We start from the raw sequence: 22,869 nt of genomic DNA on the forward strand, positions 1-22,869 counted from the left end.
TACTACTTATCATCACCTTTCATTGTAGTTTTTCTTATTAACTGCAGAGTTAAAAGGAAAATATCTTTATTAAAGATGGGAAAACGAAAGATCTAACGAGATTTGTATTTCTTTGATTTCTTCATTCACTAAGTATTATACACATGGGTTCTGTTGACATATGAAAAGTTTTTAACAACTGGCACCTAAATGCGATTTAAAAAAAAAAAGGTAAAAACTTGTACACTTTTAAAATGCTACTGATTCCTCCTGAGTTCAACTATACCAAATTTAAAAATGTTAGGTTACCATCTATGTTATGTAACACAAAGATAGTAAAACCATACAACTTCATCTTACAAGTAACTGAGAAGTCTACATACTCAAAGTAGGGGGAAAATCAAGCTTATTATTTCCTATCATTTCAGGAGGCCCATGTATTACAATCAACTTAAATAAGCAGGATAGTAATGTAAGGAAAGAAGAAAAAAATAAGCTTCAGCCCTGATTTCCCTGGGCTTATTATATATGATATATATGGACTACTCAACAGTCAAAACCAGCACTCAAAGGAGAGGGAAAGAATGGTGACTGAGAAGGTCAAGGTTATTGGGGCAATGTTTATGATAGAAAAGCAAGGCAGCAAATACAAGACTTTGGGAGTCGAGTAGGCAAATTAAGAACCATTTCAATAGAAGAATTACTGTTAAGAATTAAGGAATTAAGATAATAGATGACTTCTAATACATTTGGATAGAACAAAGTAAATTAAACTCTACTGGGGGGCTAAAGAAGTTGGAAGACTTAATTCTTTAGTTTTTACTTACTCAAATCATAACTATATAAGGACTCTGATATTTATTTAAATACATCTAAAATGCAGCTTTTTAATAGAACTAAAATATTTATTATGTCAACTAAATTTCCTCTCAATGTGTCTAATTAGAATATCTTACTGCCTTTTATTTCCTAGTGCCTTACCTTCGCCCTGTCTTTGGCCTTGCTTTCCCCTTAGAAGTCCGTGGTCTCTCTAATTTCATCAAGGACTGCCGGAGACTCTCCTCAGTGTAGGCAAGATACACGTGGGAAAGGTCCACTTCAAAGGGCTAAGTAAAGGGAACAAACAAAAGACACTCTTTTAGGAAGCATTTAAACCAGATTTGAGGAGAAGATTTTAAATACTGAATAAACTCCTAGAAAACACCTGCAGGACACAAGACCAAATAAATGTGTAAGGATATCTTTTAATGCCATTTATCTCAAATGTATTCACCAAAGGGTGGTAAATAAGAAGCCCTGACATACTATAAATTCCTTTCTAGGAAAGGAACACTTGTTTTTTTCCCTACACCTGCTACTTCCTCTTGCTGACTTATGTCTAGGATTAGCTTTGAGAAGTACAGACCCATTCTGGTCTCTATCAACCCACGGCCTAGAGAGGTGGTGAAGTGTGCTCTGAAGAAGCGCCATGCCCCTCCTGTGGTGCAAAGCCTAAGCCTGCTCTCATGACTTTTTTTTTTTTTTTTTTTTTTCTCATGACTGAGGGGAGTAGAAATGTTCTCTATTACCCCTCCAAAGGCTTCTCTTCTCGGAGATCGGCCTATTTTTCAGCAGAGCTGATTAACTTATATCATAGTGATAACACAACTTAGTGACCCACATTACTATAAAGAAACTGTAGTTCAAAAAAAAAAAAGCACTCACATCTTTCTCTTTTTTATCAGGAGCTGGAGTCTGCTTCCTCATGTTATTTCCTGTGTAAGCAACACATTTCTCAAAAAAGGAAAATAAAGAAGAGGGAGGAAAAATGTCTTAATTAGCAACTAATATTGTAAACAAGGCAAATTACTATGAGATATACTGATGTTACACTCATAAAGCATTCTGAAAATTTGAATGTTGGAAAAGAAAAGGACCTACAGGTCATACAGTCCTAAGAAGGCCTAAACTACACCATTTCCAAGGTAATAGAACTATAGTAACTATAATATAATTAATTAGTATATTAGTAGTAACTAATATAGTAACTACAATATAGTTAATTAGAAAAATATCTTATCCACCCTAGTGGCTTCTCATCTGATTCATTGTCTGGAACATCCTTCTCTCCCCAAAGCCAGCACAGACCCAGTCTATAGGAAACACTCTATAAGTATTTCATGAAAGGATGAAGGTAATACTCACTAGCTGCCATTCTCCTATGTCTTCATTCCAATGGACATAGTTTTCAATCATTTCCTTTAAAGAGTCAAACATGGTCTAGTGTTAATGTTTAGTAACATTTGAAATACTGGAAAATATTCATAAAACTACAATCTTATTAAGTAAAAGAAGTTGCCTCAAAACATCACATATTGGATTATAACTTTTTTATACATTTAAAAAGAATACACTTTAAAAGAATACTTGTAAATGCAAGTAAACTATATTCTTATATAAAAAGCAAGTGAAGAACATGGGATTCAGGATTATGGTTACCTTGGGTTGGAAGAGGCAAAGGGATGGAAGAGGGAAGAGGAAAACCATTTGGTTAGAAGTAGGTTACTGTGGTGATACTAGCTTTTGCTATTCATGACAAGCTCATTACAAAATAACCCAAACAAACAAACCAAAAACTAACCAACTAAATAAAAGCAGGTCATCCAAGGACCAATAAGGAAATGTACCATAAACCAATAATTAATTCTGAGCACCCGAGTCCAGAGGAAAAAGAAATATTAAAGCGATTTTCAAAAAAAAATCTTTAAGCTATATAGACTCAAAAATTTTTTAAAAATCAGTATGTTAAGGTGTACTAAAATGTACTAGAGGGGCGCCTGAGTGGGTCAGTCAGTTAAGTGTCTGTCTTCAGCTCTGGTCATGATCCCAAGGTCCTGGGATTGAGTCCCTCCCTATTCAGCAGGGAGCCTGCTTTTCCCTCTCTCTCTGCTGTGTCTCCCTGCTTGTGTGTGCTCTTTCTGTCAAACAAATAAAATCAATTAGTCAATCAACAAATTAAAAAAATTTTTTTTAAGATTTTATTTATTTATTCATGAGAGACACAGAGAAAGAGAGAGGCAGAGACACAGGCAGAAGGAGAAGCAAGCTCCATGTAGGGAGCCTGACGTGGGACTCGATCCCAGGACTCCAGGATCACACCCTGGGCCGAAGGCAGGCGCTAAACTGCCGAGCCACCTAGGGATCCCCAACAAATTAAAATTTTTTAAAACAAATAAAATGTACTAGAAAAATGGAAATACTGAGTAAAGAAACAGAAAGGCTGACTTTAAAGTTATACTAGTTATAACTAAAACTAGTATAACTTTTAAAGTTATACTGCTGAATTGAAAATCAGCAGCCACCTGGAGATGGATGGCAGTGATGATTGCAAAACACTGTGAATGTACTTAATGTCACTGAACCGTATTCTTTTTCTTCTGCCAAAATTAATTTATTTATTTTGGAGAGGGAAAAAGAAAGGGGGTAGGGAAAGAGGGGGAGAGGGAGAGAGTATGAGAGAGAGAGAGCAGGAAAGGGGAGAGGGAGAAAGAGAGTATCAAGCAGACTCCCTGCTGAGCACAGAGCCAGATGCAGGGCTTGACCTCACAACTCTGATATCATGACCTGAGGTGAAATCAAGGGTCGGACGCTTAACTGACTGAGCCACCTAGGCACCCCTAAACTATATTCTTAAAAACTGTTTAAAAAGGTAAATTTTGGGAGACAAACAATAAGAAACACTCAACTATAGGAAACAAACAGGGCTGCTATAGAGGAGGAGGGTAGGGGATGGGGTAACTGGGTGATGGGCATTAAGGAGGGCACGTGATATAATGACCACTGTGTGTTATACGCAACTGATGAATCACTGAACTTTACCTCTGAAACTAATAATACACCATATGTTAATTAACTGAATTTAAATAAGATAAAATAAAAAGAAACTTTTAAGCATACATTACAATACTGTTAACTATACACAGTATGGTATATATATTTCTAAAGCTTATTCACCTTAAGTAAAACTATAAAATCTTTAACCAACATCTCCCTGATTCTTTTTGCCCCCTGCCCTTGGTAACCACCATTCTATCCTCTGCCTCTATGAGTTTCACTGTTTTTTATTTTTAAGACAATAGCTTATATGTTCTTCTGTGTCTGATTTATTTCCTTCAGCATAATGTCTTTAAAGTTCATCCATGTAGTAGTAAATAGCAGAATTTCCCTTTTTTTAAAAAAATGAGTATATTCTGGGATGCCTGGGTGGCTCAGTGGTTGAGAGTCTGCCTTCGGCCCAGGGAATGATCCTGGGGTCCCGGATCGAGTCCTGCATTGGGCTCCCTGCATGAAGCCTGCTTCTCTTTTTGCCTATGTTTCTGCTTCTCTGTCTCTCATGAATAAATAAAAAAATCTTTTAAAAATTTTTAAAAAACAAAACAGCATATTCTACTACATGTATGCACATTTTCTATTGTCTACATTTAGGTTGTTTCCATGTCTTTGTTATTATAAATAATGTTGCAGTAAGTGGTATCTCCAGAAAAAAAAGGTAAATTACATGTTATGTATATTTTACCATATTTACCACACTACACCACATGAAAGCACACATACACATGCACGCAACTGGTATCCATAAGCAGGTAGGAAAAATTAGCAAAAGAGTACTGTTTATTCTATTTATAGGATTAATTATACTGAATGAATAAATAAGACCTATATCTTGATTCTGAATGCAATTACATAAATTTGGGTTCCTGCAAAGGGCTGAGAAATTCTTATATAGACACTTATATACTCAAACAGAGAATTTAGTATTAAGAAAAATTAATAGCTGAAGTGAAATGTGATGGCATTAGTTCAAGAAAATTTTACTGTCAACAACTTAAATGTAAATATTTACCACCAATTAAATTAGAATTTATAATCCTTATTTCTTCACTCCAACCAGTGATGTACTATCTAGAGCAGAAAACTTCTCTCTTACCTGATAATCTTGAGGTATAAAGTTATCAATGATAAGCATCTGAAGTCGGAGCTCCCGGCTAAGTTGTCGAATATTCTCCAGTAGGCCTTCAATTTCCCTCTGATGCTCCTGTTGGAGATCAGCCATCTACCAGAAAAATCAATAAAAATACTAAGGGAAAATAGATTTTAAATATAACACAGTCCCATCCGATATAGGCACTGGTTTAAGAAACTCTGTAAAAGCTTACTCAGTTCTTTCATAAACAATGGACAGAATGACACTGCCCATCACTGTCTATGTCCATGTTATTAAGGTTGGAAATATACAATATAACTTAACAGCTAAAATTTGAAATTGCACACAAAGGAGAAAATGTTCTTTCTTTAAAATTGTAAGCATACACTGTGATCTCTTTAAGATTCATAGTCATATTTATTCAAAAATTTTTTTTAATTCAGAGCTACATTTGTAGGTAATTTCTAGGAGACCAACCTCTGATTTTGCAGCCATTAGCATAGTCCAAACTTTCTTTAATTTCTTGGTTTTTCCCTGTGCTTCCTCTTGCAAGCTGGTATATTTTTCTTCAATATCCAAGCGTTCTTGCTGTGACAAAAATTTATAAACTTCAGAATTATTTTCTTCATTAAATCATAAGTTATTTAACAGATGATAAAAATGTTTAGCAACTAATTATCTTTTTTTTTTTTAAAGATTTTATTTATTCATGAGAGACACAGAAAGAGAGGCATAGACATAAGCAGAGGGAGAAGCAGGCTCCATGCAGGGAGCTCAATGTGGGACCTGATCCTAGGACTCCCGGATCATGCCTTGAACCGAGAGCAGATGCTCAACCACTGAGCCACTCATGCGTCTCACAACTATTATCTTTCAAAGCAATTCACAGATCTGCTTTAAAATTTTATTAAGATTATAGATATAAGACAAATACCATATTATTTCACTTATATGTGCAATCTAAAACACAGAATAATGTACAAAAGTAAACAAAAAGCAGAAACTCATCACTACAGAGAACAGATGGCTGGGTTCGGGGTGAGACAGGCAAAATGGGTGAAGGGGAATGGGAGGTACAGGCCTTCAACTATGGAGTAACTCATGGGTATGAAAGGTACGGCATAGTGAACACAGTCAATGGTACTGTCATAGGATCATAGGTGACAGATGGCAGCTACATGTATGATGGGCATAGAATAACAAAGAGAGACATTTAATCATGACATGTTGTACATCTGAAACTAGTGTAACACCGTGTGCCCACTATACTTAAAGATAGTGGATATAAAGCTTTTCATTAGAGAAGTTAATACCTAATGCAAAGTGTCAACCAAAACCAGAAACTCACCTCTTTTTCCTCAAGTTCTTTGCGAAGTTGCTCTGCTCTTTTCCTCCGTTCTTCCAGTTCCATATTAGATTCTTCAAGAAGTTTCTCTTGTTCCTCAGCTTTTGCCAACAAATCAACACCACCAACAATTACCTTCTTCTCCAGGGCAGATAATTTCTCTAGCAAAGACTGATGTTCTTGTCTGTTGATTAAAAATGAGAATACTTAATATCCATCAATTATCTACTATCTACCAATAGTAGTTTCCAAAACTTTACAAGTATTTCAATGCAAAATTTCAAAAGAGGGATATAAACATGTAACATTTCTATCAAATTATATCACAGTGTAGTATTATGATTTAATCTCTAACATCCAAATCACTGATAATTTTTCCTCCTAGAGACAAAGTAATAAAAACAAATTTTTAGAAATAGAACAAATACCACAAAACCTTCTATCCAAAAAAGCTATCCTGAAGACAAAAATCAAGCCAATTACGATTCAATTTTCTTGCTTATACATCTTAAGAAAAATACCAGAAATCTAAATCATAAATCCCTCTCAATTAAGTATTACTCACTGGGCCTTAAGAAGATCTTTCTCCCGTTTCTCTAATTCAGCTCTAGCCTTGTTTCTTTCTTCTTCTTCCATATCAAGCTTTGTTTCAAGTGCTTTTCTCTCCTCATCAATTTTTGCTTGCATTTCAACCATCTTATCTGGGGACACTTTCTTTTTACCTATATGAGTTATTTAGTTCCAATAATCACTTTAGAGCACATTTTTCAGATTTGTAGAAATTATCTTCAATTATAAAAGATACATTCCTCAGTAATACAAAATCAAATATCAACATTATAAGGAAATCAAATGAATATTTTATTTCTATTTATTATGTTCCTGGAATATCTTTTTCACTAATTGCTAAACAAACTTGTGTAATTGTGCGATAACTACAAACAAAAATATGTGAAAGAGAAGCAAAACAGGTATGTAGGGGGAAAAAAGAGAAAGAAAGATTAATAAAAGAAAGCCAAATTTAAAAAAAAGCCAAGTAAATAAAAAACCAAAGACCTATGTGTCCCCAAATAATACATATGTTCAAAAACACAGTATGATTATTTACTTTTTTCTGATAACTAGGTACAAAATCAAGTGGTTTCCCAAAATACCTTCCTAAAATTTGTTAAAATAAATTAATGAAAAGAAGTCACAAGTAGGCATAAAATGCACGGATGAAAGTGTCAGGCAAAATTTATAATAGGAAGTTTTTAACATATATCTTCACACTTTTTCTAAAATTTATGTCTAATAAAATTACTTGGAAGTATTTCATCTCATAGTATACTTTAAAGGATGAAGTTCTACACTAATTATAAAATGGTTATTTTATAACCAGACATTTTACAGTTGCTGATCTACCATGATCTATCATCATGTCTTAAATGAACAACTAAAATAGCTCGTTATTATGTCAAGCGCAGGATCTTAAACCTAAGCCATTTTAAATATGTCAAATATCAAATATAAGTAGAAATACTACCAAATAATAGAGCTGGAAATACAGCTTCCAAAGGATTATCTTGGCTATAATGCCTCATAGAGGGCTTCATATACACACAACAGATGTTCAATAAAAGATTATTGGATAAACTTCAAAATCATGAAATTAAAATGAAAAATCAGAAAATCAAAAAACTAGGTTATTAAACTGGTTATGAAATGAATCAAATATATTCATTTCTGGTAATACAACTTCTTTGAAACATACTTTTCTGTAGAAAAACAATCAAACTTTTCGTAGAATTGGTGAGAGGCTCTCCTGAAAGCTTCTGTCATTCTTAACTTCCTTCCCAAAGGACCACAGAAGAGCATAAACCAGAAGAGTTTATAAATTGTTAATGTCTCCACCCAAAAGCTAGCCTTTCCTGCTAACAAGGGAAGAGAACTGAAAGATAATGATGGTGCAGATATATATCTGAATAAGTACTTTCAGGAACCATGAGATGAAGAATCATTCATAGATTTTAAATCTTTAGGATACAATTATTAAAAAAAAAAAAAAAAAAAACCAAACCTCAAAGATGCAAAATACATCTTTCATTTCTCCAGAAATAAAAGTCCAAAGAGAACTTAAGCCACAAAACAAGTAAGTTAAAATAAGAGTAAATAAGAGCACTGATCCAAATTCATGCTTTGGTGTGGTGTGATTCATTGCATTCCAAAAGTCAGGATGTAGACCTGAATATGTTGGCTTCTTCGGCACAGTTGCCTATATTGAATGTTCTGATTTATGCTGTTAAAACATTAATTTTAAAAAGTAATCTAATTCCTGCTCCCAGTGAACTCCTAGAAAGGATTTCTAATCAGTAGTACTACTTCTTAGAAATCTGAGGGGGAAAAGCATAAGTTCAGGTATTAAGTGCATGCAGAGGGTGCCTGGCTGGCATAGTTGGTAGAGAATTCAACTCATGATCTTGGGGTTATGAGATTGAGCCCCACTTTGGGTATAGAGGTTACGTAAAAAATAAAATCTTTAAAAATAAGTAAATAAAATGCATGCATTAAAAAATTTTAAGTTACTTTCTACCTCAGAATTATAAATAAAGAAAAATGGCAAGTATGTTATAGCCAAAAAAAAAAAAAAAAAAACCCTCTATGTGAAGACATGGATATTAATAATATAGTGGAAATGATCTGATAAACATATGCACATTAATTTTTAGGCTGGTAGGGTTCTAAATGTTCGGTTAACAACAGTCAAAAACATACAGTTCCCAACCCCATTAAGAGGCAGTAAAATAAAAAAATATTATATGTAGAAATACAAAAGCACAACCTGTTGATGAATTACTATTAGGCCTGAATTATATTAGTTATTCAAAACAATTCAGGTATTATTTTCAAACTGATGCTTTAGCAGCAAATATCTAATTGTGCTCTTATTCTCATAAAGATGACTATGCATTTACAGCTAGGTTCAGTTTCAAAAGTTTAATATTTAAGTAACATAATTTCTAGCCAGTATTATTCACATAAATCATTGTACTTCTCTCCAAATAGCATTTTAGGCTAAATATGAATATGTTCCAACTCTCCTAACCAGGCACTTAAAATCATGACATTCACTAAAAGTCACTTTTAAATTGATTTTTTTTTAAACATTTTCTAAAAATCTTAACCGAACCAACCAAAACCCCTTCTTCTAATATGGCAGGACAGTATTCAGCAAAAAAATTTCAGGTAAATAAATCTTAGGAAAATGGTGATGTCATAAAGTATTTAATTAAGACAAACAGGAGTAGTAATATTTTTAGTTGCCCTTTGCCATGTGTTCCAACCAAAATTATCAAAATGAACTTTGGCAAGATAAAGGGGAAGAATTTTAGGAAGAGTTAACTGAATTAATTTTATTTTTATTACATGAGCACCCATGGGCATAAGTAACCAAGTATTTGACTCCTTGCTTCTAAAAAAATGTTTGACAGTGAAAATCATTTATATTTGTATTACCAAAATTTGGCTTAAAAGTCTTTAAAAATTTAGGAAAAAAGAAACATCTGGTTCTGGTGTAGTATTTATTCTTGTCTATTTTGTTAATTAGGTCTAGAGAATCCAGTGTGGTTGTCACTGTTAATCTGATACTTATGAATTGTTCTTCAAAAAAGATCATTTGGAAATAAGAATGTTCCTAATATCTTCCTGAACAAAAATTGAAATAAAATTTTTTAAGAGAAAAATTTTTTTTCTTTTTTAAAAAAGATTTTATTTATTTATTCCGAAAAAAAATTTTTTTAAAGCTAATGTTGCTTTTTTAAATACAAAAGACAGATACTTACCTTGTAAAAAAAAACTATTAAATTTTAAAAATGTAATGTAGTTAAATAACAAAGTTCTTTATAGTTTAAATAATTGTACCATGTGGAGTGCAAATCAATCACACCAACCTGCTTGATCTTTCAGTAAGAGTAGTAAGCAAATCGTAGACAGGAAGCATATGCACAGAGATGAAGAGGAAAAAAAGAAAAACATTATTTCCTTTGTAAAACAAAGAAAAATGTATAATAGCATTTATTTATAGTATATAGAAATAAATCATTATCAAAACTGAAACAGAGCTTTATGTAAAAAGAAAAGCATATTTAACACAATCAGAGATGTAATTTAAGCAAATAAGATTAATCTAGACTAAGATTACAATTCAAATAGATCTCAAGAGCTCACAAGGACTCTCAAACTCCTGCAAATATAACAGTTCAGCACCAAGTCGTTATATTAATGGTACACATGGAATTGGGAACCTGCTAAGATCAGGAAGTGATCTAAAAGGACAAAACAGAAAATCATGCCAATTAAAAAAATTAGTAAAAGAGCAAAATTTGCATTGTTGATTTCAAAATTTCCCAATTCAATGTTCTAATATAAAGATTCCATACAGGTGTGGCTCCCCTTTAAGAAAAATCCAACACAAAAACCTGAATCAACTAAAGAGATGAACTGATTATAGTAATTTGCAGTGATAATTTGATTAATAAAAGGATTTAATGAAGAAATATTAAGGACAGCAAGTTCTCCCAATAGATTTGATTTATAGGCAATTTTTTCAGGGAAAAAAAAAAACATTAACTGCATAAAGTGAAGTACACCTGTATAATAACAAACTTGCATTCAATTTATTCATAGCTTGTTAAGGGTAATTATGATTCCATAGAGGTAAATGATCAACTGATGACTCAAGCAAAGAACACCTTAAAAAAAGCCATTCGTATTTTTAAAAGGGAAGGTACATACGAGTTACACACAGCAACCACATGCTGGGAAAACCATTTTTCCATTTCACCAACACACCCACATCACAACAGAAGAACTTAATGTGCTAGATATACAAACAGTAACTAAAACTGCATGAACTGAACCAAGTACAACTCATTTCATAACATACTTTCATGTAACTATTTTTTAAAGATTAAGGTAAGTTTTAAAATAGAAAATTAAATTATAATGCCTCCACTCAGGTATTTCCTCGTATCTGACAGTTTATAATACAAAATAATACCTCTATGCGGTTTCTAAAGCAATTTCTTGTATTTCAGAAATTGTCCTATGAAATTAATTGTTTTGGTAAAATGTAAGAGTTAAGAGAGAAAACAATTCTAATATTCTTGGAATTCTTCTTCTAGAAAGCTAAATGTGTAAGAATAACTTAATAGTTTTAGAAAAATAACTACAAAGATAATGCTTTAAAAGGCAGTAAGCTGCAATCTAGTAGAAGAAAACATCAATTCCCTTTTCTTCTAAAAATATACACAAAATTAATAATATTTTTAAACTGATTTAAGGTTTAAGAAAAAGCTTTTAGGACTGAAATACATCTAGACAGATCCTGCATAAACAACTTCTTGTGGATCTGAATTCTCCAATCATACCTTAGAAAGTTTCTTAAAATCAATCAGGTAGTTGAGAAATAGAGAAAAGTGGCCATCTGAAATAAAATACTATCCAATATATTTTTACTTGCTTCAAACTTTACATTTTTCTTTATTTGGGAGCTTTCAAGCTTAAGCTACACCTAAGAATAGGACACCAAAGCATAAAATCTTATAACTTAAGACATGTTATAATGGGCACTGGTGTATTGCCAAACATTTGTACTTTTAGAAATTCAGGATTTGTTATTGCATATCTCTTATATTGACTAGGATTAGTTTATTCCAAAACATAAAAAGGAACCATAAGAATTATTCTTTTATACAGCTTACTAGCTCTCTTTACATTATCTCAATGGCAAAAGCATGAATCTCTCTTCCATTGTCTCAAAGATAAGCTAAAGCACACATTTTAACAATTATGGTTAACTGGAAGCGATGAAGAAGGGAGGAAATAACCACATGCTTTGTTCTACTGAGAAGTCCAACACGTATTCTTTAAGTAATGACGGGGAGCAGTGCAGCATTTCTCAAATGAAGCCCATGGGTTATGGAAAAGCCAAAGCTCTGTGAGAGAATTTAAGAGCTACCACTCACTAGGCAAGGACTTATCCAGAGGTTTCTCTATGACAGAACATGTGGAGTCTGAACTACTGCTGCTGCTACTGCCTGGAAGACAAAGAAATGAGCCCAACGGGAACCAAAGAAAGAGGAAACAAGTAAATGAACACATACACAGAGGAAAATTCAGTTCCAGCGAAAGAATTTTAAAGAACAATCAAGCTTTGCATTAAAAAATCAAAACTTACTTTCCCTTAATACCAGTCTTGGTAGACTACCCAATATTTTCTGGTTACAAAGCCAGACAGGGCAATTAGAAACTGGATTCCCTTAAGCATCTTACTGTGGGAAAATTGCATCACCCACTTAAAACATAGTAATTCAGAGGGTTGGAATGACGTGAATAAAAAACTAAGTCATTTGTTGATATTTAAAATTTAAATTATTTACACTACTTAGTTGGTAAGTTACAGGAAGTGAGTTTTAAAATTTAAAGTAATGCACACAAAAAATAAAAAATAAAAAATAAAGTCATGCACAATTGAAACTACAGTAATGATGAATTACCCTTCATTATAGATAGCTTGGTTTGTCTCCAATTTTACTCTCCGCCAAAACATCAAGCAAGTGGATATAATTATGTAAGCTCATGGTTTCATAGCAAAACTATGAAAGGCTCAATGAAAATTTAAAAAATTTTAAGCCTAAAAGGATACCTTACTAAAAAATATTTTAACATATTAAGCAACAGCATTTTTTTCTATTTTAAATTTTATTTTTAACAAATCTATTATCTGCTTTAGCTATGAATAGTCTGTGAGAAAATAGGGATGAAGACAAAATGATTTATCTAAACAAGGGGGTCAGCAAGCATTTTCTGTTAAGGGACAAATAATAAGTGCTTGAGGCTTTGTGGGCCATATAGTCTCATGTGAAAGCAGCTGTACACCAAATGTAAACAAATGCTCATGGATCTTTAATAAAATTTTATTTACAAAAACAGGTGGTGGGCAGGATTTGGCCAGTAGACTATAGTTGGTCAGCTCTTTCTCTAAATCATCTTCTTCCTGTCCTTTGAAGTTACAGAACCCTTTGTTTTAAAATTTGGGACTTCTGGGTTTATTTCAGAGCAAGATCATTTTAGTAAGACAAGCAAAATATGCACCAGCTTGAAAACAATGATCCACACATTAATGATCCACATTAATGGAAGAGAGTTCTGAAACAAATGAACATTAAGAGCAAAAATGTTGGAAAAGTGGGCCATTATAATATGTCTCTCTCTTTTGCCTGTTAACTATATCTTTATCACAATAAATACAAACTTCACACTTGGCAACAAATGCCCCATAAAAGGGATAAGAATGAAAGTACATTTTATAAAGCAAAGTATTAAATTAAAAAATGGAATCCTCATAGAAATTCACCATTTAAAAATACAGTGACTTCTAAAGCCTAAGCATGCTTGAGAAAAACTCCACATTAACCTGATTTCCTAAAAAACATTTTAGGTTCCCAACACAAATCAAAGGCCTCACATAAAATTAAAACCCTGAATGAAATCTTTACATGGTATAAGCACTATCACAGATTTTTACAATTCTAAACTGTAAAGGACAGAACATATGGTATTATGATTCAACTGTAAGTAGGAGATCAGCATAGGAGGAAAAAATAAGGCAAAGTTAACTATGTATATGGATATTTCCTGTGTGAATTGCTACCATAACTAAAAATGGCAAAAGAAAAGGCATGCATGAATGTTAAACCATATTTAGGGAGCAATCCCAGTTAATTTCTAGAACACTAAAAAGAACTTACCCCTTCTTTTTTTCCTTTTCTCTCCATCTTCTCCAACCTCACCCTCTTCATCATCCTCTTCCTCCGACCCACTGATATCAGAACCTGATATTTCTTCCCCTTGAATAGAAATTTTACAAAACAATTTATATTCTATACCAGGTCATGGCTTGTATCAATTTTCTTCATTAGGTTTGTTGCCCTGGGATGCCTGGGTGGGTCAGTGGTTAAGCATCTGCCTTCAGTTCAGGGCATGATCCTGTGGTCCTGGAATTGAGTCCATCATTGGGCTCCCTGCTCCACGGGGAGCCTGCTTCTCCTTCTACTTATGTCTCTGGCCTTTCTGTCTCTCATGAATAAAAATCTAAATCAATCAATCAAGTCTGTTGCCCTAAACAAACTGTATTTTAATGTTTCTAAACAGTATATCACATATGCTAACCTCAGGAAAAGATATAATGTACACAGAGGCTTTATTTCAAAGTTCCTAAAAAGTTAAATTCTAATCTACTTAAAATTTCAAATGATAAGTTTAATAAAGTTCTATGTATACATAAAAATTTCACGTTAGAAGTCATTATTTCAGCTTTTTAAAAAAGTAATCATTTTGGAGGAGCATTTTCTTCTCAGTTTTTGCATAAGATTTTATTTTTAGGGGCACATGGATGGCTCAGTGGTTGAGCAATTGTCTTTAGCTCAGGTCATGATCCCAGGATCCTGGGATCAAGTCCCACATCAGGCTCCCTGCAGGGAGCCTGACTCTCCCTCTGCCTATGTCTCTGCCTCTGTGTCTCTCATGAATAAGTAAATAATCCTAAAAAAAAATTTTTTTTTTTTTAATTTTTAAGTAATCTTTATACCCAACCTGGGGCTCAAACTCACAACCCAGAGATCAAGAGTCACATGTTCCACCAATTAAGCCAGCCAGGCGCCCCCTCTGTTCAAGATTTTTTATTTTTTAAATTTTTAAAAAGATTTTATTCATTTATTCATGAGAGACACAAGAGAGAGAGAGGCAGGCAGAGACACAGGCAGAGGGAGAAGTAGGCTCCACGCAAGAGGCCCGACGTGGAACTCGATCCTGGGACTCCAGGGTCATGCCCTGGTCCAAAGGCAGGTGCCAAACTTCTGAGCCACCCAGGGATTCCCTCTGTTCAAGATTTTAAAAAATTCATTCACCCTACATATTTTTTAAGAACAATAAAACTCATCTAACACAGTGATCCCACTTTTAGGACTGTATCATAAGAAAAGAAGGACTATATCATAAGAAGAGCTTATTAGTACAAAAATAGCTTAAAAAGAAACAAAAAATCAAATAAAAGGGTGTAATTAAACTAATATCAATAACTTCCATAGTAGTTATTTAAAAATAACACTGTCCATGAATGAAATGTCTAAAAAAACAAACGTAATTGGTGAAAAAAATAAATATACACTAATCATAAACGATAATATCTAAACATTAAATAATGGATAGGAAGAGATCAGCATATTGGGAGAAAAATTCATTTAAAATATTTTCATTGGGGATCCCTGGGTGGCTCAGTGGTTTGGCGCCTGCCTTTGGCCCAGGGCACGATCCTGGAGTCCCGGGATCGAGTCCTGTGTCGGGCTCCCGGCATGGAGCCTGCTTGTCCCTCTGCCTGTGTCTCTGCCCCCACCCCCTCTCTCTCTCTCTTTCTGTGTGTGTCTATCATAAATAAATAAATAAATAAATAAATAAATAAATAAATAAATAATCTTAAAATTTTTTTTTTTATTGGGGCGCCTGGGTGGCTCAGTCAGTTAAATGTCTGCCTTTGGCTCAGGTCATGATCTCAGGTCCTGGAATAGAGCCCCACATCACGATCTCTGCTCAGAGGGGAGCCTGCTTCTCCCTCTGCCTTTCCCTCTGCTCATGTTCTCTGTCTCTCAAGTAGATAAATAAAATCTTTAAAAATATATATATTTTCTTTAGGCCTAGTACAATGACATCCTGGTAGCAACAAATGCACCTAATGTCCAAGTCTTGGGTTTCTATATACCAGTCTCCACTGAAAGGAACCAGGGAGAAATAGATGGATTTAAGGCCAGGATAGGGAACATATAAAATGAATCTAAAACATCTGTGGTATCAGAAATAAAGAAGCACTTAAAACCAAAAATCAAAAAACTGATGGAAGCATGCTGAAAGGATACAGCAGCTACCCTGAAGGAGCTCCTATGGTCAAATCTCGGGACAATCTGAGCAACAAGACAAATAATGATATTATTGTATTACAATGTACAGACTAAAATAAATATGCATGAATTGATACTGATATCAATAAATAACTGAATAAACAAGTGGGGGAGAAGGGACTATTTCCCCTTACAATAGAATTCTTAACATTAAACATTAAAAGGAATAATGAGAAGACAAAGTCACCCAATGAACAGATGCCAAAGAATTAGTGTTGCTGGCAAGAACCCCTAAAGGATGCTACAGTTAGTGGAGAAAAGTATGATGAGAAACAGGACCTTTTCATAGTTTCAAAGTATCTCCCCACAAGACACACCTTAAGTTTAAAGGAAAATGTAAAATTATAGAATTCGTAGTGAAGAGACCTTGCAGAATAGTTATGAGAACTACAAAAAACCAAAATTGAGGAACATTTTTCAAATATATGACTTTTACAGTGCCAAGACCATGAAAGACAAAGAAAGATGAGGAACTGGAGATTGGAGACCAACAGGTCCTGACAACTAAATGCAACATGTGATCTTAGACTGTATCCTGGACTAGAGGGCAAACTCAACACCTGAATAAAATTGATAGGTTAGTTAATAAATTTGTATCAATGTAAATTTCCTGGTTCCAATAACTGTAAGATGTTCACTCTAAGATGTTCCAGTCATATAAGATGCTAACATTAGGACAAGCTGGGTGATGGGTATACAGAAACTCATCATACTTCCAAGTTTTCTAGAAGTCTATAAAAAGTTTTAAAAATTACTCTTTTAAATGTTTTCCACCTACTTTTTTATTGTTTATATGATCAACTGTACTAATCATAACACTGTTAACTGGATCATAAAAACAAATATCATAAACATCTATGAAATTAAGTGTTTAAAAATAAAGCCAGCATTACCACATGATCTATCAAATTCCACTTTTGGATATATACTCAAAAGAACTGAAAACAAGAACTCAAACATGTATTATCTATATACCCACATTCATAGCCAGATTATTTTTTGTAGTCAAAAGGCAGAAGCAACCTACGTGTCCATCAAAAGATGAATGGATAAATAAAATGTGGTATAGACAAAAAAAGAGATATTATTTAGCCTCAAAAAGGAAGGAAATTAGAAAAAAATTAAAAAAAATTTTTAAAAAAGGAAGGAAATTCTGATACATGCTATGACATGGATGAACCCTGAGGGCCAGACACAAAAGTACACATATTATACGATTCTACTTATATGAGTTATGTAGAATAGTCAAATTCAGATATAGCATAGTGTTATCACGAGCTGAGGCAGAGAGGAGGATAGGAGGGGATGGAGAGTTAATGTTTACTGGGTACAGAACCTCATTTGGGGATGATTAAAAAGTTTAAGGGATGGATTATAATCATGGTTACAGAACAATTTTAACATACTTAATACCACAGAATAAAAATAGTTGAAACAGTAAATTTTACATCATGTATATTTTTCCCCTATGAAAAAACGTGAAAAAATAAAGGCAGGAAAATAAAGGTGTGAATTCAACATTAACAAATCTAAGAAATCTTAAATCTTTAAGACATATTGACTATAAATACCACCTAGTGGCCATATTTAAAATACCAAATTTCATTATCTGAGAGGGCAGCTCAGCTATTGAGATTATTCCTCAATAATCTTATTCAAAGGGAACCCTGGGTGGCACAGCGGTTTAGCGCCTGCCTTTGGCCCAGGGCGCGATCCTGGAGACCCGGGATTGAATCCCACGTCAGGCTCCCGGTGCATGGAGCCTGCTTCTCCCTCTGCCTGTGTCTCTGCCTCTCTCTCTCTCTCTGTGTTACTATCATAAATAAATAAAAATTAAAAAAAAAATAATCTTATTCAAGTTTACTAAACCAGTACCCTTTTCAAACATATGTGATGGTGGCATCTCTGCAGTTCATATCTGTTCTATCCAGCTTCCCTGTAAACTGTAAAAAAGCCACTCAAAAGCCCTTTTTTATCTGGTATGAAAAGGAGTCCTATACCTATCAGTTCTTAGCATGAAAGTGTAGCAAGTCACTGACCACTCAATGACAAGCAGTAAACTTCTCACCCTCATGAACAAGGTCTTCAAACTTTCTAACCTTCTAACATCGTTAGAAAAGAATTCTCCAAACAGAATCTCATGTTCAAATTTAAGCATGAAAGCATATTTTCAAAGGCAATGAATTTTTACTTATTGTAAATTTGGTTTACTCATGACTCTAATAAGTTTCTTTACTTTGAATAACAGTGACTGGTATCTTTCACAAAGAACTCTGGGTCATTTTCACCCAAATACATATATGGTAAAATTTGTTCTTCGACAAAAAAAAAAAAAAAAAAAAATTCATTATTTAGTAAATGGTCAAATGAAATCTATAAAAGGTCATGGAGACGGAGATGATTGAGATGGAGGTTTAAGTTAAAACAATTTTTTAAAATGACATAAATATTAAATAATTAAACTTAATATGAAAATGCTGAAGTGTGTATCAAACACCTTGCAGAAATATTCCTTTAAATATCAAAGTTAGGGCAGCCCAGGTGGCTCAGCAGTTTAGCACCACCTTCAGCCCAGGGCCTGATCCTGGAGACCCGGGATCAAGTCCCACGTCAGGCTCCCTGCATGGAGCCTGCTTCTCTCTCTGCTTGTATCTTTGCCTCTTTCTCTGTGTGTCTCTCATGAATAAATAAATAAAATCTTTAAAAATAAATAAATAAATAAATATCAAAGTTAGATAGAACCAGAAAAGATCCCAAATAGCCAGAGGAATGTTGAAAAAGAAAACCAAAGCTGGGGGCATCACAAAGCCTGACTTCAAGCTGTATTACAAAGCTGCGATCATCAAGACAGCATGGTATCGGCACAAAAACAGACAGATCAATGGACCCTCAACTCTATGGTCAGCTCATCTTCAACAAAGCAGGAAAGAATATCCCACTGGAGAAAAGACTGTCTCTTCAATAAAATGGTGTTGGGAAAATTGGACATCCACATGCAGAAGAATGTAACTAGACCATTCTCTCACACCATACACAGAGATAAACTCAAAATGGTTGAAAGATCTAAATATGAGACAAAAATCCACCAAAATCTTAAGGGAGAACACAGGCAGCAACCTTTTTGAACATGGCCACAGCAACTTCTTGCAAGATACATCAATGAAGGCAAGAGAAACAAAAGCAATAATGAACTAACTCTTGGGACTTCATCAAGATAAAAAGCTTCTGCACAGCAAAGGAAACAGTCAACAAAACTAAAAGACAACCTGCAGAATGGGAGAGGATATTTGCAAATGACATATCAGATAAAGGGCTAGTATCCAAGGTCTAGAGAGAACTTACCAAACTCAACACCCAAGAAACAAACAATCCAATCAAAAAATGGGCAGAAGACATTAACAGGCATTTCTCCAAAGAAGATCTACCCATGGCCAACAAGCACATGAAGAAACCTCTACATCATTTGCCATCAGGGAAATACAAATAGATACCACTTTATACTGGTGAGAATGGCAAAAATTAACAAGACAGGAAACAGCAAATGTTGGCAAAGACGTGGAGAAAGCAGAACCCTCTTGCACTGTTGGTGGGAATGCAAGCTGGTACAGCCACTCCGGAAAACAGTGTGGAGGTTCCTTAAGAAGTTAAAAATAGAGCTACCCTATGACCTAGTAATTGCACTATTGCACTACCGGATATTTACCCCAAAGATACAGATGTAGTGAAACGATGGGACACCTGCACCCCAATGTTCATAGCAGCAATGTCCACAACAGCCACACTGTGGAAGGAGCTATAATGTCCTTTGACAGATGAATGGATAAAGGAGATGGGGTATATAAACACGATGAAATATTACGCAGCCATCAGAAAGGATGAATAGCTACCATTTATATTGACGTGGATGGAACTGGAGGATATTATGCTGAGTGAAAAAAGTCAATCAGAGAAAGACAATTATCATATGGTCTCACTCATATGTGGAATATAAGAAATAGTAAAAGGGACTATAAGGGAAGGGGGGAAACTGAGTGGGGAAAAATTAAAGAGGAAGACAAATCATGAGAGTCTCCTAATTCTGGGAAACAAACAAAGGATCGCAGAAGGGGAGGTGGGTGGAGGGACAGGGTAACTGGGTAACAGGCAATAAGAAGGCCACATGATGAGATGAGCACTGGGGGTTATATGTTGGCAAACTGAATTTAAATAAATTTTTTTAAAAAATCAAAGTTAGATGCTCAAGGAATTTTAGTAAGTGGTTTTTAGTAGAACACTTAGTGGTTAAGCAACATATTTTTAGCCAACAATATTCTGAGAAAAAGTTACCTTCTTCAAGCTTCTTTTTCAGTTCTTCTATTTCTTTCTGAAACTGGCGAAGCAAAGCATCTTTTGGATCTTCATTAATTCTAGCTTTATTTTTAATATTCTTAGCACGGTTAGCATACCGCAATGTACTGATAGTTTCATCATAATTGTAATCTGCTGGCCCAATATTTGCACACTGTTGAATTAGGAATACAAAACATTTTACACATGACACAGTTAAAATTAATACTACCATGATAAATTTATCAAAAAGAATTTGTGAAACCTGGTTCTCCTCTAGCTTTCTTGAACAAGAAAGCAACAACTACATGGATTTCCAAACACCATTACATGGGTTAGCACACACAATGTACTTAAAAAGAATAACCACAAATCACTACAAGTGAAATAATCAAGTTTTTAAAATGCTATGCATATCAATTATTGGCATAAACAGGAATCTGACATTTTCCTGATGATAACTATTCTACAATGAAGTCTTACCATCATGGTTTTTGAATTTCCTCCTAAGGAATCCTGAAGAAGACGAGTCAGTTTTGAGTTGCGATATGGAACATGAGTGCTTTTTCCGTCAACCAAGGCAGAAATTACATTACCAAGGGTGGAAAGCGAAAGATTGATTTTTGTGGCTTCTTTTAGGCGCTGTCCAGTTGCTCCAGTTTTTGCTTGTCTTTCTGAACCCTAGCAATAAACAAAGACAGAAATAATGCTAAAATTAAAAATACAGAGTATTCCTCTGAAAGTTTAAAACAAAATTTGACACTAAAAATCTGATATTTATCTGGAATTTGCTTCAAATAATATAGGAAGGGAAAATGTGGCTGATGGCAGAGATGGAACAGGACTGGCCATGAAGTGATAACTGCTGAAGCAGAGTCATGGGTACATGGGGAGACAGTACTACTCTCATTATTTTTATAAATAAGTATTCCATAATACAAAAGAAGTTAAACACATACACAAGTCAACAACTTAAAAACTGTATGTAAGTCACATTTTCACTGGAATTTTTATTCACTTATAATATGTAAAATATCACAAGAGTTATTCCTTAAGGAGTATCCTGTTACTTACAGCAAGATCTACAAGATGGAGCTTCCCCATTCTGACATGCATATTACCATCAACGCCTTTTTCACTGCATTCTATAGTAATTGTAAAGATGGCATGGGAACGGGAACTATGTTCATTCATATTAGTTGCACCAACAGAACCTTGAAGGAAGGAAGGAAATTCTTGAAAAGCATAACAAGAGGCAGCATTTTTTAAAAATAATCAAATATCCAGACTGGTTTAAAATACTTAATTTCATCACAGTGAAGAGCTAGAAAAGCACAGGTTTACTTAACATTAGAAATGTCTCTGACAATTTATATGTTGATAACAAAAGAATTTGTAATGTTTCTCATATTACAGAGGTAATTTTAGGACAAAAAGCTTAATTTCAATCCCAAGTATTACTGGCTAAAAAAGAAAAAAAAAAAGAAAACTAATTTAGGTAAAAAAAAAAAAAAAAAGTTAAATACTTTTGAATTTTTTGCCATTTCAGCTGTCTCTAAAAAGTACTATGCGCTGAGAATCTAAATCACAGAAATACTTGCATATATGCATTAGATGATACAGGATATTCAGTACAGCACTCTTTGCAATATCAAGAGATCAGAAATAACCAAAAGGAAAGTGGTTAATCTATTGCAGAATAGTGATGGGGCGCCTGGGTGGCTTTGTAGGTTAAATATCTGACTCTTGATTTTGGCTCAGGTCATGAGATCCAGCCCCATGTCAGGCTCAGAGCTGAGCACGGAGTCAGCTTGAGATTCTCCCTCTCCTCCTCCCCCTCCCCCTGCTTGCATGCTCTAAATAAATAAATAAAATCTTAAAAAAAAAATAGTCCTACTATGGACTACTCAAGAGCCCTTTAAAAACACAAAACAGATCTGTATGTATAACATGGGAAGATACCCTTAACATATGAAAAAAAAAGATATATAGTACAATCTTCTTTCTTCTATTAAACAAAAGCATCCAGTCAAAATATACTAAGTATTTGTGCAACTATAAATATTTTACATATTGTGTAAAGAAAAGGGTTTTTTGGGCAGCCCAGGTGGCACAGTGGTTTAGCGCCGCCTGCAGCCCGGAGTGTGATCCTGGAGGCCCGGAATCGAGTCCCACGTCAGGCTCCCTGCATGGAGCCTGCTTCTCCCTCTGCCTGTGTCTCTGCCTCTCTCTCTCTCTCTCTCTTTCTCTGAATAAACAAATAA

The 22,869-nt window shown here is 34.2% G+C and overlaps 1 protein-coding gene across 5 annotated transcripts in view; it reads right to left on the bottom strand.

The window, feature by feature from the left end:
* Positions 1–22,869, bottom strand: part of KIF3A (kinesin family member 3A) — a 61,741-nt gene that overhangs the window by 11,203 nt on the left and 27,669 nt on the right. For 2 of the 5 annotated variants that reach the window (XM_077911624.1, XM_077911625.1), the window contains exons 6-17: positions 21,680–21,819; positions 21,089–21,286; positions 20,606–20,780; positions 14,078–14,176; positions 10,217–10,225; positions 6,853–7,009; positions 6,291–6,471; positions 5,420–5,530; positions 4,946–5,071; positions 2,164–2,217; positions 1,684–1,752; positions 961–1,085 (exon numbers count right to left, since the gene is read on the bottom strand). In XM_077911624.1, the coding sequence (XP_077767750.1) occupies positions 961–1,085; positions 1,684–1,752; positions 2,164–2,217; positions 4,946–5,071; positions 5,420–5,530; positions 6,291–6,471; positions 6,853–7,009; positions 10,217–10,225; positions 14,078–14,176; positions 20,606–20,780; positions 21,089–21,286; positions 21,680–21,819 (1,444 nt within the window). Of the gene's footprint in view, positions 1–960; positions 1,086–1,683; positions 1,753–2,163; positions 2,218–4,945; positions 5,072–5,419; positions 5,531–6,290; positions 6,472–6,852; positions 7,010–10,216; positions 10,226–12,292; positions 12,365–14,077; positions 14,177–20,605; positions 20,781–21,088; positions 21,287–21,679; positions 21,820–22,869 lie in introns of all 5 variants that reach the window. The other 3 variants (XM_077911626.1, XM_077911627.1, XM_077911623.1) reach the window with 2 other exon arrangements.

The sequence above is a fragment of the Canis aureus genome, chromosome 10 (assembly GCF_053574225.1).
Source record: "Canis aureus isolate CA01 chromosome 10, VMU_Caureus_v.1.0, whole genome shotgun sequence".
NCBI classification, from domain to species: Eukaryota; Metazoa; Chordata; class Mammalia; order Carnivora; family Canidae; genus Canis; species Canis aureus.